The sequence below is a fragment of the Plasmodium malariae genome (assembly GCF_900090045.1).
Source record: "Plasmodium malariae genome assembly, chromosome: 12".
Taxonomy (NCBI): Eukaryota; Apicomplexa; class Aconoidasida; order Haemosporida; family Plasmodiidae; genus Plasmodium; species Plasmodium malariae.
The window spans coordinates 1,038,874-1,057,805 of record NC_041786.1 but is presented as its reverse complement, the minus strand read 5'-3'; the positions used below and the strand labels follow the sequence as shown (position 1 = coordinate 1,057,805).

Below are 18,932 nucleotides of genomic sequence, written 5' to 3'. Positions count from 1 at the left end.
AGGAATTAAAGTCAATTTTTCTTATTTGTTCGTACAGCTCTTTTATCGTATGGGAGCCATATAATTCATATTCGCATTTATGCCCTTATAAAAACTTTTAGCCACTTACAGATCTACCATGATATTTTTATAGTCATTTTTAAAAAAATTATAAGAAAACAAATGGGTATACAACTCAATCAGTTATAGTGTTAACAGAAAAATTTTAATTAGTTTACTATTTACATGTGTATACTCTTTTCGTTAATTTTACAATCTCTAAAAAATGTTCAAGCGGCTGGGGAAAAAAATAACAAAAAAAAAAAAAAAAAAAAAAAAAAAATAATAATAATAATAATAACGATAGCGATAACGATAACGATAACGATAATAAATTTTCATGCTCGTTTAGTTTTACGCAGAGTGTAACGTTTGCCTCGTTTTTAGTTTCATTTCCTAAAATGAACATAAAACAAGGTAAAACCCCTATCAGTAATAAACGTAAAAATGACTATACACAGTGAATAGTAAATAAAAAAAAAAAAAAAATTAACAAGTAAAAAGGGAATTCACAGTAAGCAAATGTACACAACATATTAAATATATGTATTTATATTTATACCCGTGTATGCATATAGGAATGCTTACAAGTATATCCACACAAATGTAACAACAGTTCTAGGCTTTAATGAATATATATTTCAAGAAAAGGCTCGCTGTTCATAATTAAAAAAAAAAAAAAAAAAGCTATAAGCTATTACATTTTTTTGTTTTTTCATATATTCCCAAAAGAAAAAAAACGAAATGACGTGAAAAATATAAATGAATTTTCAATTTACAGTTAATTTCGTTTTTATATTTTTTTCCCCTCTAACTTTTTCCTTATAAAATATTTTTTATTTAGTTAAGTTTGCATTTTATTTTGAAACTATTTCATTTAATCTAGCGTTTGTTCGTAAGCCAGAAGAGTTAAGAGAGTAAAAAGTTGTGTAGTTTGTTATCCCATTATTTGATACGTCCCACATATTATATACGTATATATACATATACACACATACATTTGGGCATATGTATTGATAAAATAACACATACTATGGATTTCCTAAAAGAGCAATATAACTCATTACTGATAGATATTAAGAAGACTTTTAGAAATCCAAGAGATGGAATATCTCACATTTTAAGTATAGTATGTTTGTTGCTAAATGCGTTGATGATTTGGAAACTCTTGGTCGTACTCACAGGTTAATTAAATCACTGTGTTGTACATTGCACATATTATACATGGGCTCATGTGCTCATGTGTTCATGCGTTTATATGTTCATGCGTTTATGTGTTCATGCGTTTATGTGTTCGTGTGCACATGTTTATATAACCAACTGTTGGTTTCAATTTTTTATTTTACTCCATTTTGTATCATTTTTTAACGCATTCTATTTCTGCGCTATAAATTTCTTGGTCATTTTATCCCACTTTTTTTCTCATTTTGTTTTATTTCTTCCCTTTTTTGACCTACTTTCAATTCTTTTAACATTGTGACGTACCAATAATATTTTGGAAAATATGTATTGTTCATAATTTTTTTTGCAAAAATGTATGAATCGTTCATATAAAAATGGAAAAACGGCTTTGCTTTTTATTTTAATATAGGTTGCGATTCTCCAGTTGTTGTGGTATTAAGTGGTAGTATGGAGCCAGGATATTATAGGGGTGATACTTTAGCATTATATCATCCACCAAACATCCACGCTGGGGATGTTGTAGTATATCAAATTAATGGAAGAGATATACCAATTGTTCACAGGATTTTAAATATGCACTTATCAGAAAACAATAAATTTCATATATTATCAAAAGGAGATAATAATAATATTGATGATAGAGGTTTGTATGAACATAATCAATACTGGCTGGAAAACGAGCATGTACTTGGTCTTTCAGTTGGTTATGCACCATATATAGGTATACTGACTATATGGGTTAATGAATATCCAGTTATGAAATGGGGAATTGTGAGTGTTATGTTATTTATGATACTACTGGGGTATGAATAAATATATATTAAGATTGAAGAACTATTTAATGTTTTTTTTTTTTTTTTTTTTTTTTTTTTACCTGAACGTTCAGGACAAATGCTATAAATGTGTATGTATATATATATATATATATATATATATATAGATAGATATATAGATGTATATTTTTTTTTTCACCGTTCATTTGCTACAACTTGGTGGTTATCTATTTTTAATTTTTTTTATTTTTTTTGGTTCTTTATATATGTTTTATTACATTTTTTTTTAATGGTATATTTTTGTACGTCTTTTTATTTTATAACACACTTTTTTTTGGCTTTACTTAAAATTAAATAATTAAGAAATGTGTGTTTCGTTAAAAGTTTTTTTTAAAAATGGAGAAGATTGAAAAAATGGAAAAAATGGGGAAAATGGGAAAAAAAAACTTTTTAATATTTCATCGAATTTTTGGTTATATTTTGAACAATTGATTTTCTTACCCATTCTTTTTCTTTTTTTTTTTTGTCTTCATGAACGTATACATAAAACAAAGGTAAAAAGATAATCAAAATTAAAAACTTCATAGAAGACACTTAAGTTGTTGACTATATAACACGCGGTTATAACACATTTGAAAAAGTATCTGCTGTTGTAGTTCATATGCAGCCTTATACAACCTATTTTTCTTATTAGAGAAGGACTTCCATAATATACTTAACTCTACGTGTTATGTATGCCACGAGTGCACATTAAAAAATAATATATAATAAAATAAAACGAATGTTTCGTAGTAACCTTTATATATGTCAAAAATATGTTCATATGATAATACTTATTTTCAGAGATATCAAATTTTTCAAATATGCATAAATAAAAATTGATATTTTGTTATATATATATTATTTTTTTTTTTTTTCCAATGTATCTACAAATCATGTATAGTGATTTTTAAAATGATACGGAAACGCGTACTTTGATTTGAACAGTATAAACATAAAAAAAAAAAAAAATATAATATAATATATATATATATATATATATATATATATATATAATATATATATATATATACATACATACATTTGTGCAGTATGGACATACGTACAAGCCTATTCACTTTGAATCCTTTTTATTTTTACAGTTAAATAATTGGAAAGATTCAAAGAAATGCTTCATATTGAATTTTGAAAGTTTTGTCCATTTTATTTTTAAAATGTCTTTTGTAAAATTGTTCTTATAGCAATACGTACGCATGAACCTATATATATAAACATACATATATGTAACTTTACTGACAACTTTTTTTTTCTGTTTTTTATTGTTACATTAATAAGAAGAAATTGTTCATTTCTAAATGTTCCACGGTTTCCTAGCTGTAATCATGGCATCTCCATGATAATAAGTGAGCATATTAAGCAAACGCAAATTACCTTTTTCCAATTTTTTTAAAATAATTTTTACATGTTTGTAATTGTAAATCTGTTGGGATTATAATAGTTACTCTTAAAAGACAATTATTGTTATAACTGTGTGCCTACCCACACGCAGGTAAAAATGTATGAGTCTCCTTAATTTCTTCCATTTACCATTTTGTCCTCTAATTATTTTTCCATTTTGTCCTCTAATTATTTTTCCATTTTGTCCTCTAATTATTTTTCCATTTTGTCCTCTAATTATTTTTCCATTTTGTCCTCTAATTATTTTTCCATTTTGTCCTCTAATTATTTTTCCATTTTGTCCTCTAATTATTTTTCCATTTTTTCATTTAATTATTTTTTCACTTTGGCACTTCTTTGCTACATTCGCAATTTTTTTGCGTTCTTTTTTCACTTTTCCCACTTTTCCCACTTTTCCAAAAATGAATTGGCTTGTTTTAGTGATTGTTGCAGTGCTAGCTGTGGCAGCAGGCAACCCCTTTTGCACCTGCACTGTGCAGGAAAAAAATGGCAAAACAGAAAGTGCACTAAGCTCAAGTGCGATTTTAAAAAATGTTGTAAAACATGCGCCAAGAATCAGTGAGAGTGAAATTAATGAAAGTGAAATAAAAATAGTGAAAAATGCTCATGAGGACGAAAATAAAATGCTTGAAAAAATTGGGAAATGTGTAAAGGATTACACATTACCTTGCCCAGAATATTGGGAAAAAAAAATTCTGAACAATGGAGAAAGTGTATGTACAGCTAATGCAGAATATGATGGTTTCTGTGAAATAAATCAATCGTTTGATAATTTTACGGAAAATGATAAAATGAATTATGAATCAAGTTGTAACGTAGAATGGGGATGTAAAAATTTATTAACAACATATTCATGTGATAGTGGAAAAAGAGATTATAATGAAATATGTCCTGTTGGTTTTATTGTACAGAACGATAATAGCTGTAAAGCGGATATAACTGTCTATAGAGGTATGTGCAATAGTAATAATAGTATAAATTTTACGCATTTAACGAACTCAGAAAAAGAAAATTGGAGTGCAGCATGTGAAGCATATTGGCCTTGCTATAAAGAATGTGCTCCTGATGAATATCTGTCCAATTGTCCAAAAGGATGGACAGAAATAAATTTATATGAATGTGTACCAAATGAAAAATATAAAGGTCCATGTAAAGGGAATAAAAAGTTTACTTATTTTACCAAATCGATGAAAATAAAATTTGAAGAAAAATGTAAAACAAGATTTGTGTGCAAAAAAAAAATTTGTGAAAAAAATTATGAACAACAAGAATGTCCATTACATTGGATAAAAGAATATGGATATTGCTTAGCTCCAAAATTGTTTACAAATTGTAATAGAAAAAAATTATCCATTGAAAATTTAACAGTAAAAAAGAAAAAAGAATTTGAAAAAGAATGTTCTGTTGAATGGCCATGTAAGGAAAAAAAAAAAAAAGAAAATTTTTGTGAAATGAATTGGAACTTTGAATGTCCTTATAATTGGATAAAAGAAAAAATAAATTTACAAAATGATGAGGAAAAAAAATATATTTGTAAAGCTGACCCTTCGCTTATTTATAAGGGAAGTTGTAATAATATTTATCTAGCAATTAATTCGGATGAGTCTACAAAAAGAGAAATAGCTTCTAATTGTGATGCCCCTTGGCCTTGCATTTATGAACACACAAACTCTTACCCCGATGCGCAATTAAACAGGATAAGTAAAGCAAAAAAAGGGGATGGTAATCTAAATGAAGGACCCATTACCGACCAGGGAGATATATACAAGAAGGATGTTTATCATGTAGTTGAAGAAGACGAGAATGATTCCACAGTTAATGATATCATGAAGTGATGCAAACCTAAAAGGAAAAGACGGAAGAGGTGTGTACGCGTGTGCGTGTGCGTGTGTGTGTGTGGGGATCCAATGACAAACAGTTGAAAAAAAGGCATAAGGTAGGAGAAGAACGGAAAAGTACAGAGAATAACACGTAATTACCTTCATATAATATATTAATAAATAAAAAATAAAAGAATGAACTGAAAAACAAACGAATGATGCACCGCGATCTGTGGGTTTCCCCCAAGATTCGTGCTGTTTTAAAAAGGGCGGTGAAAATTTTCGATTATTTTTTAATGTTCCTAAAAAGACTATTTTCTCGTTAAGATGGTTTCTCACACGCATGTATATGTCCTTATGTATGTGAGTACAGATACACACATATATGTATGTACGTATATATATATATATATATATATATATATATATATATATATATATATATACGCACATACACATTTTAACGAAGTTACTAAGTACTGCGTTGCTTTCCCATTGCCCTGTTAAAGTAGGCCAAACTAAAAATTGTTCATCACATGGCAAAATTTTGATGCATAAATTTTATATCAAAAAAGGCTTCTTAATTTTAATTTTTCCTAAGAAAATGAAAAAAAATAAGAAAGAAAGAAAGAAAAATGATCACTACTTATCACTTTACACGTTCGTAAAATGCTTTAATATACAACTATTTTCATGATTCAATTTTTGGTCATGTTACACGGTTGACTTAAGAATGCAATGCAAGAAAATTCAAAAAATCTGGCAAAGAATTGGCAAAATTATGGTAAAGAATAGGCAAAATTATGGCAAAGAATAGGCAAAATTATGGCAAAGAATAGGCAAAATTATGGCAAAGAATAGGCAAAATTATGGCAAAGAATAGGCAAAATTATGGCAAAGAATAGGCAAAATTATGGCAAAGAATAGGCAAAATTATGGCAAAGAATAGGCAAAAACTTGGCAAAATTTTTGCTTCAAAAAAGAAATTAAAAAAATTAACAAGTGAAGATTAGGATGTCATTTTAACCTAATTTTTCTTTGCCCATTTGTTGGTAAAAAAATTATGCTTAATTTCCTTTCAACTGTGTAAAACTGTTGGTGGAGAAATTTTTTTTTATTTGAAAAAGTTAGTTAAGGGTAAACGTGAATGGAAAATGTGTAAAAAATATGGAAAAAATATGGAACAAATGTGGAAAAGGAGGTATAGGGTACGATATGTAAAACCAATGCACGTACAGATGACCTTCTGTAAAGAGTTGGTATAAACTCTTTTATATTTTTTTAAGAAACTATGAATTGTAAAATCGTTAATTATTTTACTTATTCAAATGATCATAATATTTTGCTTGTTATATGTTATTTTATGTTATTTTATTTTTTTTTCCTCCTTTCGCATTTTCTTTTTGCCATTTCTTTTTGCCATTTCTTTTTGCCATTTCTATTTGCCATTTCAATTTGCCATTTCATTTTTGCCATTCTCATTTTTCAATTCTCTATTCTCAATTTTCCATCTTTTTTTGGAGTCTCTTTTTGTTATAAAAACATTCTGACTCAAAATTTTCTGTCAATTCGCATCTACCTAAGGCAATTAAAAATTGTAAAATATTATTGCCAGCCTTTCGAGTTTTCACTGTGCATGTATATATATAGGCACATGTATGGACATATATATGTGTATATATGTGTGTATATATATGTGTATATATGTGTATATATGTGTATATATGTAAGTATATATGGGCGTACGTTCCGCTAGGAACAACTGCGAAGCCCACTGCACAATTTTTTTTATTGTTAGTAAAAAGGGTTACAAGAAAAAGAGTAAAATTAATTTTTTTTTTTTTTTTTTTTGGTGCATTCGATTTTTTAAATTTAAGCGGTTAAGTTGAAGTTTGCTTGTAATTTTATTCTATTCTGTTCTGTTTTATTTTACTCTATTTTATTCCGTTCCATTCTAATTTATTTTATTTCATTTTATTTTATTTCATTTCATTTTGTTTCATTTTATTTTGTTTCATTTTGTTTTATTTTATTTTATTTTGTTTCATTTTATTTTGTTTCATTTTATTTTGTTTCATTTTATTTTGTTTCATTTTATTTTGTTTCATTTTATTTTGTTTCATTTTATTTATTTTTTTTTAAACAGTTATAGCTACATGGCAAGCAAAAGAAGTGAAAGTTAACCCTATTTTATAAATTCTTCAGAAATTAAACTCTTTATTAATTAAATTTGGTTTAATTATCCAAACATATATATTGTATGCATATATGTATGTATGTATTCATATATTATATATGTGCATGTATAGAAATATACATATATATATGTACAAATATATGTATAAGTATATGTATGCGTACAAGCCCATGTGAGTATAAGCACCAACGTGTATGCACATTTATAAACCTTTGACAATTTCAAACAAATTTCATTTTTTAAAACACATATACAGGAAAAAGAAAAAATAAAAAAAAAAAATGGTAGCTTCTTTGCACATTTTAATTTTCTAAAATTTGTTAGACAGTGGTTCCATGACTCTGCTTATTCGTTAAGCCGTTAAAATGAAAAAAGCGATAAAAATTAAAAAAAAAAAAAATTAAACCAAATTGAATAAAACTGAAATAAAATGAATCAAATTAAGCTGAATCAAATTGATAGTAGCTTAAATGAATTGGTTTAATTTAAGAAAAAAAAAAAAATTATTACTTTTTTTTTTTTTTTTTTTTTTCAAATATTTGTATGCATGTGCTTAAGTTAAAACATTCAATTTTTTATGAGCAAAACAAAAAAAGTAAAAAATAAAAGAAATAAAAAATACACCTCCGCCATTTAGTTTTATGACCATTACTTGAAATTTTTTGAAGTTACAACTTTGGCTGTATTCAAAATAAAAATAAAAATAAGTAAAAGCAAAGTAAAGCAAAGTAAAAGCAAAGTAAAGCGAAGTAAAAGCAAAGTAAAGCAAAGTAAAACAACGAAATGAAAAGAATAAAAAAAGGGAGAGCTCACCAAGAGAAGAACAAATGCATGTAGAACGTTACTGACATTCGTAAAATATTCTCAAAAATATTAGCAAAATTTATTTAAAATTTTTGATAAACAGCTTTTTATTTTTTTAACTATTTTCACCAGTTTGGCAAGGTCTTTTTTTTGATTGTATATTTTTATAGCGACCAAGGAAAATCAGAAAATAGGGAACGCACTAACAAGAGAGGAAAATATATTAAGTACCTACACATACGTATGCACAGGTACATATGTGTATGTATATGAATATATGTAAGTACTCATTTGCACGTTTGTGTATTTGCATGTTTGTGTATTTGCACCATTGCACCATTGCACATTTATGCGTCAAATAGGCAAAGAACTGTAGAACATAGTTGCAGGGAAAAGAAACATAGGAATATATGATAGCTACACAAAGAAAATTAATTAAATAAAACGACAATAAAAATTGAGGAGTTAAAAAAAATAAAATGACTCTGGTAAAATCAGAGCACAGTAGCAAACAAAGCAGAGAAAAGGCAACAGAAAGTGGTATAACCACCTTCAGCAATTTTGCAGAATTGAGGAAAAGTATTACATTAAAGGAACAAGAAATTAATGATAGAAGAAGTAGTTTAAAAATTCATCGCGATAGTGATAATGACCTGACCCATAACCATTACAAGAAAAGCGAACACAACAGAGAAAATACTAGTGTACACAACAGAGAAAATGGTAGTGTACACAACAGAGAAAATGGTAGTGTACACAACAGAGAAAATGGTAGTGTACACAACAGCGAAAATACCAATGAACACAACAAATTTGTCTACAGATCGTTTGACAAATTTTATAAATGTAAAAATTATTGTGAAGAATACAAAACCAAGGTAAAGAATGAAACTCTGCAATCAATGAGTGAGTGCACCAGTAAAAACGAGAGTGACCCAGGTGGAAAATATAAAGATATTTCTATTTCTAATAAAGCTACTATCAGTACGATAGTAAGTAATGAAAACACTATTAGCAGCAGTAAAAGCAGTACAATACCCACTGCGGAAAATGAAAAAAGTAGTGATAAATACTGCTACATAAAATTCAAGAAAGAAAGACAAGGTACGGTTAAACAACTAAAGGAATATTTCCAAAAAATCCAAGATGAAAAATTACAAAAACGAAATAATAATTTATTTTATAAAAATAATCAAAAGTTCAATAACACCATTAGAGAAAAGAACTGTGCCAATTTTTTTAAAAGCAAAGACACTACTTTAGAAAAAATAGACAACTACAAAAAAGAGTTTATTTGTGAATATATCAAATATGAAAATGAATTAATGATAAATAATGGATATAATAATTGTGAGTGTGAGCTTGGTGTGCAAACAACACATGACAAATACGTGGAAGATGGAGCCCTTATTACTACTGATGAGGGGAAAGAGAAACAAAAAGGTATTAGCAGTATTAGCCGCGTTAGTGATATGCGTGAGGTAAGCCGACACAACGAACTTACCGGGACCGGACAAATAAACCAACTAAGTGCAAAAATTGAAAACATGAAAACAGAAGAGAAAGAATTGTTACACAGCTTAATCAGTGAAATGAAAAAGAGTCTTTGTAATGATGAAGACGAAGGGCACATTTCTAATTCAGTAGAACAATTAGAAGATTCTGAAAGGAGGAGATATATGATTACAAGGATACTTGACATACTAAAAATATACGATGGGAAAATGCCATCAGAAGAAGGGATGCCAAAGTGTTCACATGCGTGTGCACATTTTTTTCAATTAGAACAAAACAAAATGGGGAAAAAGGGAAAAGAGGGCGAAATGGTTGAAATGGTTGAAAAAGACCAAATGAACGAAAAAGACGCAAAAAATGAAAGCTGCATAATTCCTAAGGATTTCGAATCATTACAACAAGGGCATATCATCGAACAAATGAAGGAAGAAAAAAACGAAATAGACAAAGTCATAAGCACACAAAATAAAGAAGTAAGTGCATGTAATGCTCCTCTAAATAAGTTAAAAGAAAGCAGCGCTTACCACGCCAAAATTAAGACTACTAGTGAACATTGTGATACAATAAGTAGTAATGAAAGGGACAGTGAAATAGCAATGAACAACTGTAGCTACATAAATACGAACATAAAAAACTATGAAAACGTTGTAGAGAAACATTCAGAGGGGAAGAACACATGTAAAGGTAATGCAGAAACTAATATTAGTATAAAAAATCATACAGAAACAGCTAACTGTCACAATATTAATAATACATATCAAAATAAAAAGAGATTTAGTAAAAAAATTGCTAAAGATAATAGAATAAAAAAGGACAGTGTAAATAACGCCAGTAAATTTGAATGGTTCTACTCTACCTTGGACGATATACATAAAGGAAAAATAAGAGTAAATGGAGTAAAGGACGATTTGATGGAATATTTGAAGGATGACTTGACGGATAACATAAACGGTGGGGGAAAAGAATATTCAAGTGAAGATAGCGAAAACAATGATTTATTTCTCTGGTTAGAAAATAGAGATGTTCAAAATGTTCTAAAGGGGGAAAAAAAAATTGTTGACGAAGGAGTACCATAAAAATGTGGTGCAGTTTCGACCCAATGACCCCAAAGAAATAAATAATAAAAAAAAAAAAAAAAAAAAAAGGCAAATACCCATGTATGTTAATACACATATTTGTTCATGTATAAATGGGTATATTTATCCTTACACGAATATTCGAAACCACAAAATATACCTTCAATTTTACGCTGTACATTTGTGTGCTATATATCTACACATCGACATATGCACATCGTATAATTTCCCTTAACAAGCAAAATATGTACGAATTATTTTAGAAGCTCCAATAAATCGAGCGGTATTTATTGTTTGTTCAGTTATTCTGATAAGAAAAGAATTTTAATTAATTTACTTGTCGTTTCATTTTTAAACATTTCCCAAAAATGAAAAAAAAAAAAATTAAAAAATAGAATGAGGTAAAATAAAAGGATGTATAATGCAATGAAAATGAGCGAAATGGAATGAAGTATAATGCAATAAAATGAAGCGAAATGGAATGAAGTATAATGCAATAAAATGAAGCGAAATGGAATGAAGTATATTACACTACAATAAAAACAAAAGGATATTAAAATAGGGAATAATTTAAACACGTTCCCCACATAACTGTTTCGTGTTATGCCGAAAGGTAATTCTTTATGATCATGGTTTACTTTTTTTTTTCTTTTTTTTTATTTCTTCATTTCCACACTGTTATATAGCTCATTTTCTAATTAATAATTATACGTTAAATAAAAAGTTTACCTTTGGGATAGGTTTTTAGTTGTTGAATCTTTTCAATATATGGCCACTTCAACAATAAATATTTCTAATAATTAACTGTCTTTGAACATTGGCTATTGTTAATAATATTTTTTTTTTTTTTTTTTTTAAAATAATTCAATTATATATATATATATATATATATATGTGCATGTGCATGTGCATGTGCGTGTGTGTATACATATGCAATTGCCTATATTTTTATGACGTTCTTTTTCATTCCTTCAGTCCAACTTTTTTTCCGTACTTTTTATATGTTTTTTGCTTTTCCTGAAAAAAGAAGTGTACACATGTATATATGCATAAATGTATATGTTAATGTTTGTATATAAGCATGTATGAGCATATGTACTTGTACGTACATAAACAATGATAAGCAACACTGAAACTGGTGTGAATAACATATTTTTCATTGAGACCATCTAGATGTATACACATACATTAATATATAGGTATGCACGTTTGTGAATACAGTAATATATACGTGAAAGTGCATATGAAAAAAATAAAAAACATGGTAATAATTAAAATTATAAAAAATGGCTAATTAAAAAAAAAAAAAAATTTAACATAACTACAACAAAAAATGGCTAGCTAAAAAAAAAAAAAATTACTTCATAGCTGCTATGTAAAGCAGAACACTTCCAGGAATGTAAAGGATTAAAACAAAAATACAAAAATAATATATATCAATTTGAAAATTTAAATTATTCGGCATAGAATATGGGAAAGATCTTAAATAAGGAGTTGAATGAATGTTTTTTAGACTCGATATGGTGCAGACAATTTCTGAAGTTATTCCTATGGGGTACAATATTAGGGGTACTGATAAATAAAAAAAAATATAGACAAATAAGTTATTACAAAGCAAAACTAAGCATAACAAAATATAGGAATACACGAGCTGCACATTTCCTTTTTTATGTATGTATATGTGTGTAAATGTATGTATATGTATGCTTTATGGGTACATCACTGCAATTTATTTTAGCGATGCTTTCCCCCTTTATCCACATGTATCTTTTCCTTATTTTAAACATACGTTTATTTCGCAGTGATATTAAAATATGAGGATGCACGTTTAGTAAGTTAAGGGAATAAAATAAATAACGAATTGCGTCTATAATGGCCCATGCAATTAAGCATGGGAATTTCCATTTATTATTGCCTGGCAAATAATTAAAAATTAAATAAACGACAAACAGACGACTACATACTTGAGTAGTTACTAAGCTTACAACTGATTTTATGAGGCCTGAAAAGGGAAAAATTCGCATATAAATATGCACATGTAAGTACGTAAATATATGCACAAACATCTATGTGTATATGGACACACGAAAAGCAACAGTGATAAATTTAAGGATATATATGTTATAAGCTGCATAATAAGTTCAACTATACCAGTTATTGTAAATAAAATTTCAAAAATTGCTAGTGACTGTGTTATTGTTATTAAATTTTTATATGTGGGCCAAAATGTCTTTATACTATATTTTTCTTTATTAAAAACATACTGTAACGTAACAAAGAAAATGATTATCCATAGTGCACAACAAACAACATTATAAATTAACAAAAACTTGTTCTTTAGACTCATTTTTTGAAAAAAGCTTGTATATTACATATACCCATAATGAAACATACATATACATATGGGTATATCTAATGCGGTTCAGATATGAAAAAAATGAAAAGGAATAGAAAAGAAAAATTTCAATAAAATGGAAACGCACGTGAATATTTCATTTAAAAGGAAACAAAAATAAAAATTTAAATTGAAGTTTAAATTTAACTTAAAATTAATAATGTTCACATGTACGAATATACGTACTTACATTAAAAAAAAAAAAAAAAGGAAATAAAAATATAGAAATACAAGAATAAAAAGAAGCTAATAAAAAGGTCAAAATAAAATGAAGAGAATAAAAACGTCAAAATAAAAAGAAAAGAATAAAATAGTCAAAATAAAAAGAAAAGAATAAAAAAGTCAAAATAAAATAAAGAGAATAAAAGAATCAGAATAAAATGAAGAGAATAAAAACGTCAAAATAAAAAGAAAAGAATAAAATAGTCAAAATAAAAAGAAAAGTATAAAATTGTCAAAATAAAAAGAAGAGAATAAAAACGTCACAATAAAATAAAGAGAATAAAAGAATCAGAATAAAATGAAGAGAATAAAAGAGTCAAAATAAAATAAAGAGAATACAAAACTTCGAATAAAAGTGAGAACACTTATAATATGAATAGAAAAAGAAAAATATTAACAATAATAGAATTCTCTTATTGTATTATTTTTCTCAATTGTAATAACAAAAGAAGAGGAAAAAAAATAATAAAATATAAAAAATTCTAAACGGAAAAAAAATATGCATAAATATATTTTACGTTTAATATCTATTTTTTCTGCTTATCACAAAGAATGCAACAAAGAAGGAAAGAAATAAAAGAAAGAAAAAAAGCTATTTAGCATATTAAAATTAAATGCTCCTCACTTGAACTTTTTTATATTACATAAATGAACACTTCATATAAGAGGCTTTTAAAAATCATCAAGTATAAGGAGAATTTTATTCCTCTTTATTTTTATATGTCAGAATATAAGGTTAAATAATAATATAAACCTTGGAATAATAGGCATTATATATAATTATATGAAGATTATATATGTGCTTATTTTATGTATGTGTTCTCAATATATGAGATCATATGTACACATGTCCGCAAGAGCTTGTGATATTATGACCATATGACCATGTGGTTATGTGGTCATATGGACATGTGCGTAAGCGAAAAGGCACTTATAACTGAAGAAAAAATTCCTTTATTACCATAATGCACATAAATAAAATTGAAAAAGTATAATATTTAATGATATTTCTTAAACTTTTGCGAGTTTTTTTTTTCTCGCGCTTTATTTTTACAAAATGCCTACAATGCATAATATTTTGTATATACTTGTACACACATATATGTACATGTGAATATGCGTAAGAGTATATGCTTGTGTGCATGTACATGTTCTGCGCACATTTTTCCACCTCTCTCCCCTCTACTGTTCAGTTAAATTACACGAATTGAGCTTATTTTCAAACTCTTTTCACAAAAAAAAAAAATTTTTTTTTTAAATGTTCCACTATGTGCAAAACGCTGAAGTTCTGCTCCAAAAATTGGAAAAGAGAATAATGTTTGAATACACACGAACGTATAACAACTGAATAACAGTTCCAAAATAATTGCAATATTGTTGAAAATATAATGTATGTGGTATACTAATGCAAAAAAAAAAAAAAAAGACTTATTTTAAATACATTTATCAGCTCATTCTCACAAATAAAGTAACACTACAAACATGCGCACGTGCATATGCAAGTAGGCACATATGTATGTATATGCCCCAATGAACCGCTAAATGCTTCATGCTGTACAAACTACGTGCCATTTGTTACTCCTTCTGCTCTAATTTTTTTTTCTGTTCCCTAATTTTTTTTTCCTCCCTTTTCATCTTCCGCTCTTTAGCAATCTGTTCCCTCTTAAGTTTATCCATTTCCTTTCTTAAAATGTCTTCTTTTTTTTTTTTTAAATCAGTGTTATCAACTAAGGCAACTGTTAAGTTAAAAACTGGGCACTCCTTCGTCGAATCAATGTCTTTTGTAAAAAATCCAATCCTTTCAAATTGTATAGGTTGTTCAATTTGACAATTATTGGAATATTTTTCAACCAGTCCCTTATGTACAATTACAGAATGTTTATTGATATATTTCCTCCATCCAATATCAGTAGTGTAGTTAATTTCTTCTTTCTCATTCGAGTTAGTGAAATTACTGGTATCCACATTATCAAACTCGTAATCTTCATAGGGGGGAAAACCACTACTGTAATTGATGATGTTAATGTTATTATTGCTATTAACGCCGTTATTGCTATTAACGCAGTTATTGCTATTAACGCAATTAACTCTACATTTCTTATCATTCATTTTGTGAGTCCCTAACTGCGTGCCAGACTCAAGTGGACCATTCAAATCAACACTAAAGTTATTCATACACTTTTCAATATCATAATTTTCATCGGTTGACTCGGGATTAGGTTTTGTAAATAATTTGTCGTACATCCTAAATTCCGATGGGTGTGAATTGCTTTTTGATATCCAGTGGATGGTGGATTTCACTTTTTTCGAATTTTCTGAACTGTTCATGTGACAGCCATTGTTACCACCACTTACGTTACTGATATTGTTGTTACTGCTCTTACTGTGTGGATCATACGTGCAGTGCAGTTCCACAACTTGGTTAGTATGCGGATCTTTAATTACCTGGTTACAAGTAATGCAAAAGGCATACCTCAATCTAACGGTCCTGTTAGGGGCTAATCTGTAAAAGCCTTCTGAAGGAATTTCTTGAAAATCATCTTGATCAATAAAAATTTCTTTTTCAAATTTTAATTTTCTTCTACCCATACTTTCATTTTTGGGATGATTCAATGCAGTCAATTCGTACAAGTCACTTGTTTTGTCAAGATGTTCATCAAAATTTGTAATGAAAACTTTTAAAGGTTTTAAAATAGCAAATAAACGTATAGCTTTTTTATTCATATCCTCTCTTACACAAAATTCTAATAATTCAAAAGGTATCATATTTTCTCTTTTCGCTACTCCTACCTTACTACAGAAATCTTTAATAGCTTCTGGACTATAACCTCTTCTCCTCATACCTGATATAGTTGGCATACGAGGATCATCCCATCCATTAACCCATTTTTCATTTACTAAAGTTAATAATTTTCTTTTACTCATTACCATATAGGTTACATTTAATCGAGCAAATTCGATTTGTCTTGTTTTAAAAATATTTAGTTTTTGTTGAAACCATTCATACAAAGGTCTATGTGTTTCAAATTCTAAGGTACATATAGAATGGGTAATTTTTTCTAACGAATCAGACTGCCCATGAGCAAAATCATACATAGGATATATAACCCATTTATCCTTAGTTTTTGGATGTACTTTATGCATAATTCTATAAAGTATTGGATCTCTTAAGTTAATATTACCTGAGGACATATCAATTTTTGCTCTTAATACTTTTTCCCCTTCTTTATAGATACCTTTTTTCATTTTTTCGAAAAGGTTTATATTTTCTTCAACCGATCTATTTCTATATGGGGAATCAATTCCAGACACTTTTAAATTTCCTCTATTTTTTCTTATTTCTTCAATGGATTGATCATCTACATATGCATCCCCTTGTTTTATTAACTGAACAGCCCATTCATATAACTGATCAAAATAGTCAGAAGCAAAATATAAATGTTCCTTCCAATCATAACCAATCCATTTCACATCTTCCTTTATAGATTCTATATATCTTATTTCTTCTGTTATTGGATTAGTATCATCAAATCGTAGATGTGTTCTTCCTCCATACTTTTCGGATAAACCAAAATTTAAGCATATACTTTTTGCATGACCTAAATGTAGGTAGCCATTTGGTTCAGGAGGAAATCTTGTTATTATATACGTATGCTTCTTTTTTTTTAAATCTTCTTCAATTATTTGTTGAATAAAATTGGTGTTTGTAAATGAATTCATATCCTCTTCCTTCACAGAAAAATTGTTATTACAAAACCATTTATTAACATGTACATATTTTTTTTCCACTTTCTCTATTTTATTCTTTTTAAAAATACAAAAAAGTAAAAAATCGACATATCTCTGTTTTCCACCCATGCAAAAAATATAATTTTTTTCAATCATTGTGTTTTCTATCTTATTATAAAAGTCTTCATTCACTTTCTTTTTTTTTTTATTATCTAATAGGTAATCTTTTAAAAAATATTTTAACTCTTCCAACTGCAAAGAGTAACTACAAATGTTCATTTTTCCTTTTTGCCTATTCTTATCTTGCTTATTAATGTTTCCACTTCCATTCGCATATTCACTTTCATTTGCGTTTTCACACCCATTAGCTTTATCATCCTCAATCTCCTCATCCAGGGAGCAGCATAATCGAAATATTGCTTCACAGCAATTTAACTCATTTAACAGCAGTCGCTTACCACTCTCTAGCTCCAACACTATAGTACTCCTTAAACTGCTGTTCTCACTTATTATTAACGATGTGTTATAATTAACTTTTAGCCAATTGTAGAAATAGAAAAATGTTTCACTCAATTCCAATTTGTTCTTAATGTATATCTTCTCGATGCTTTCCATTTTATTCCAACATGCATGGGAAATGAGGGAAGTGAGCAAAGTACGCCAATAAATATGCGCAATGGGAGTGTTCAAGAGTGTATAGGTGTGTATATCTTTTTGTATATTGCTATATGCATACGTATACATATACGTGTGTGTATGGGCATTGCTACAGGAGGGCGTTTCCGCTTATGCGCGCTAAAAGCAAATGGCAAATTTTTTCTACCCCTTGTGTATTTCTATCTACTTAGCTCGCTTTCTATTTTTATCGTCAAAAATGATTTACACAACTCTGTGGAACAAATACACTTTCACTAGATAATCTTAATTACAGTTGAGTAACTGTTCAATAACACAAAATTTTTTTCTCATTTCATAAGCGCGGAAAAATATTAATATTAGCATACACATGTATACATGTACATGAACATATAAATTGTACACAGATAAATAGAAGCCCATAAAAGGTAATACTTAAGTATAAATCATACGGATATATTATGCCCATATACCCTACCATATATATACATATATGTAAGTATGCACGTATATATATGTTTGTCCCCACACTCGTGTAATATATTTTTCTCCTTTTTTAACTTTACTAAAGTGAATATCGAAAAACGATTTACACAAAATAATTCTTTTTTTTTTTTTTCTTTTTTTTTGGGGGAAAATTTGGATATTAAAACGAAATTTTGAGGAAGGGAAATTTATAAACAAGCAAATAAAAACTTTTGCTGACACGTTTTTTATCTGTATATGTAAATATTAACCTGTATGATATTTCGTAAATAATCTTTTTTTAAAAAATTTACTGTATTTAAACAAAGAATAGAACAGATAAATTTAAAGACATACTACATTCGTATGTACCAATGTAAGCGTGGTTATTCTTACATTATGATATGTTTGTAAAAAAAAAAAAAAAAAAAAAAAAATTCCCCCTTTCTAATTTTCAGGAATAATTTCTTAAAATGTTTTCAAGTGCTTGCTTTATCAGAATAGCACATACAAACGTTCGTAAATATAAAAATACATGGGTAAACATATACTTACATGGGTAAACATATACTTACATGGGTAAACATATACTTACATGGGTAAACATATACATACACGGAT

General features: G+C 27.9%; 5 protein-coding genes across 5 annotated transcripts; 3 read left to right on the top strand and 2 right to left on the bottom strand.

The window, feature by feature from the left end:
• Positions 1-1,072: 1,072 nt before the first annotated feature.
• Positions 1,073-2,034, top strand: SP21 (signal peptidase 21 kDa subunit, putative; the record flags this gene model as incomplete). The annotated part of the gene is made up of 2 exons (XM_029006536.1): positions 1,073-1,223; positions 1,631-2,034. The coding sequence occupies 2 exons, from the start codon at positions 1,073-1,075 to the stop codon at positions 2,032-2,034; spliced, it is 555 nt and encodes a 184-aa protein (XP_028863015.1).
• A 1,819-nt stretch (positions 2,035-3,853) lies between these two features.
• On the top strand, positions 3,854-5,287 carry PmUG01_12033200 (CPW-WPC family protein, putative; the record flags this gene model as incomplete). The annotated part of the gene is made up of 1 exon (XM_029006535.1): positions 3,854-5,287. One exon carries the CDS (start codon positions 3,854-3,856, stop codon positions 5,285-5,287), a length of 1,434 nt encoding a protein of 477 aa, XP_028863014.1.
• A 3,465-nt stretch (positions 5,288-8,752) lies between these two features.
• On the top strand, positions 8,753-10,864 carry PmUG01_12033100 (conserved Plasmodium protein, unknown function; the record flags this gene model as incomplete). The annotated part of the gene is made up of 1 exon (XM_029006534.1): positions 8,753-10,864. The coding sequence occupies one exon, from the start codon at positions 8,753-8,755 to the stop codon at positions 10,862-10,864; it is 2,112 nt and encodes a 703-aa protein (XP_028863013.1).
• Positions 10,865-11,835: 971 nt separating this feature from the next.
• On the bottom strand, positions 11,836-13,211 carry PmUG01_12033000 (protein tyrosine phosphatase-like protein, putative; the record flags this gene model as incomplete). The annotated part of the gene is made up of 4 exons (XM_029006532.1): positions 11,836-11,881; positions 12,226-12,436; positions 12,654-12,866; positions 13,016-13,211. 4 exons carry the CDS (start codon positions 13,209-13,211, stop codon positions 11,836-11,838), a joined length of 666 nt encoding a protein of 221 aa, XP_028863012.1.
• A 1,845-nt stretch (positions 13,212-15,056) lies between these two features.
• PmUG01_12032900 (glutamine--tRNA ligase, putative) lies at positions 15,057-17,825 on the bottom strand (the record flags this gene model as incomplete). Its single annotated transcript, XM_029006531.1, has 1 exon — positions 15,057-17,825. The coding sequence occupies one exon, from the start codon at positions 17,823-17,825 to the stop codon at positions 15,057-15,059; it is 2,769 nt and encodes a 922-aa protein (XP_028863011.1).
• Positions 17,826-18,932: the final 1,107 nt, after the last annotated feature.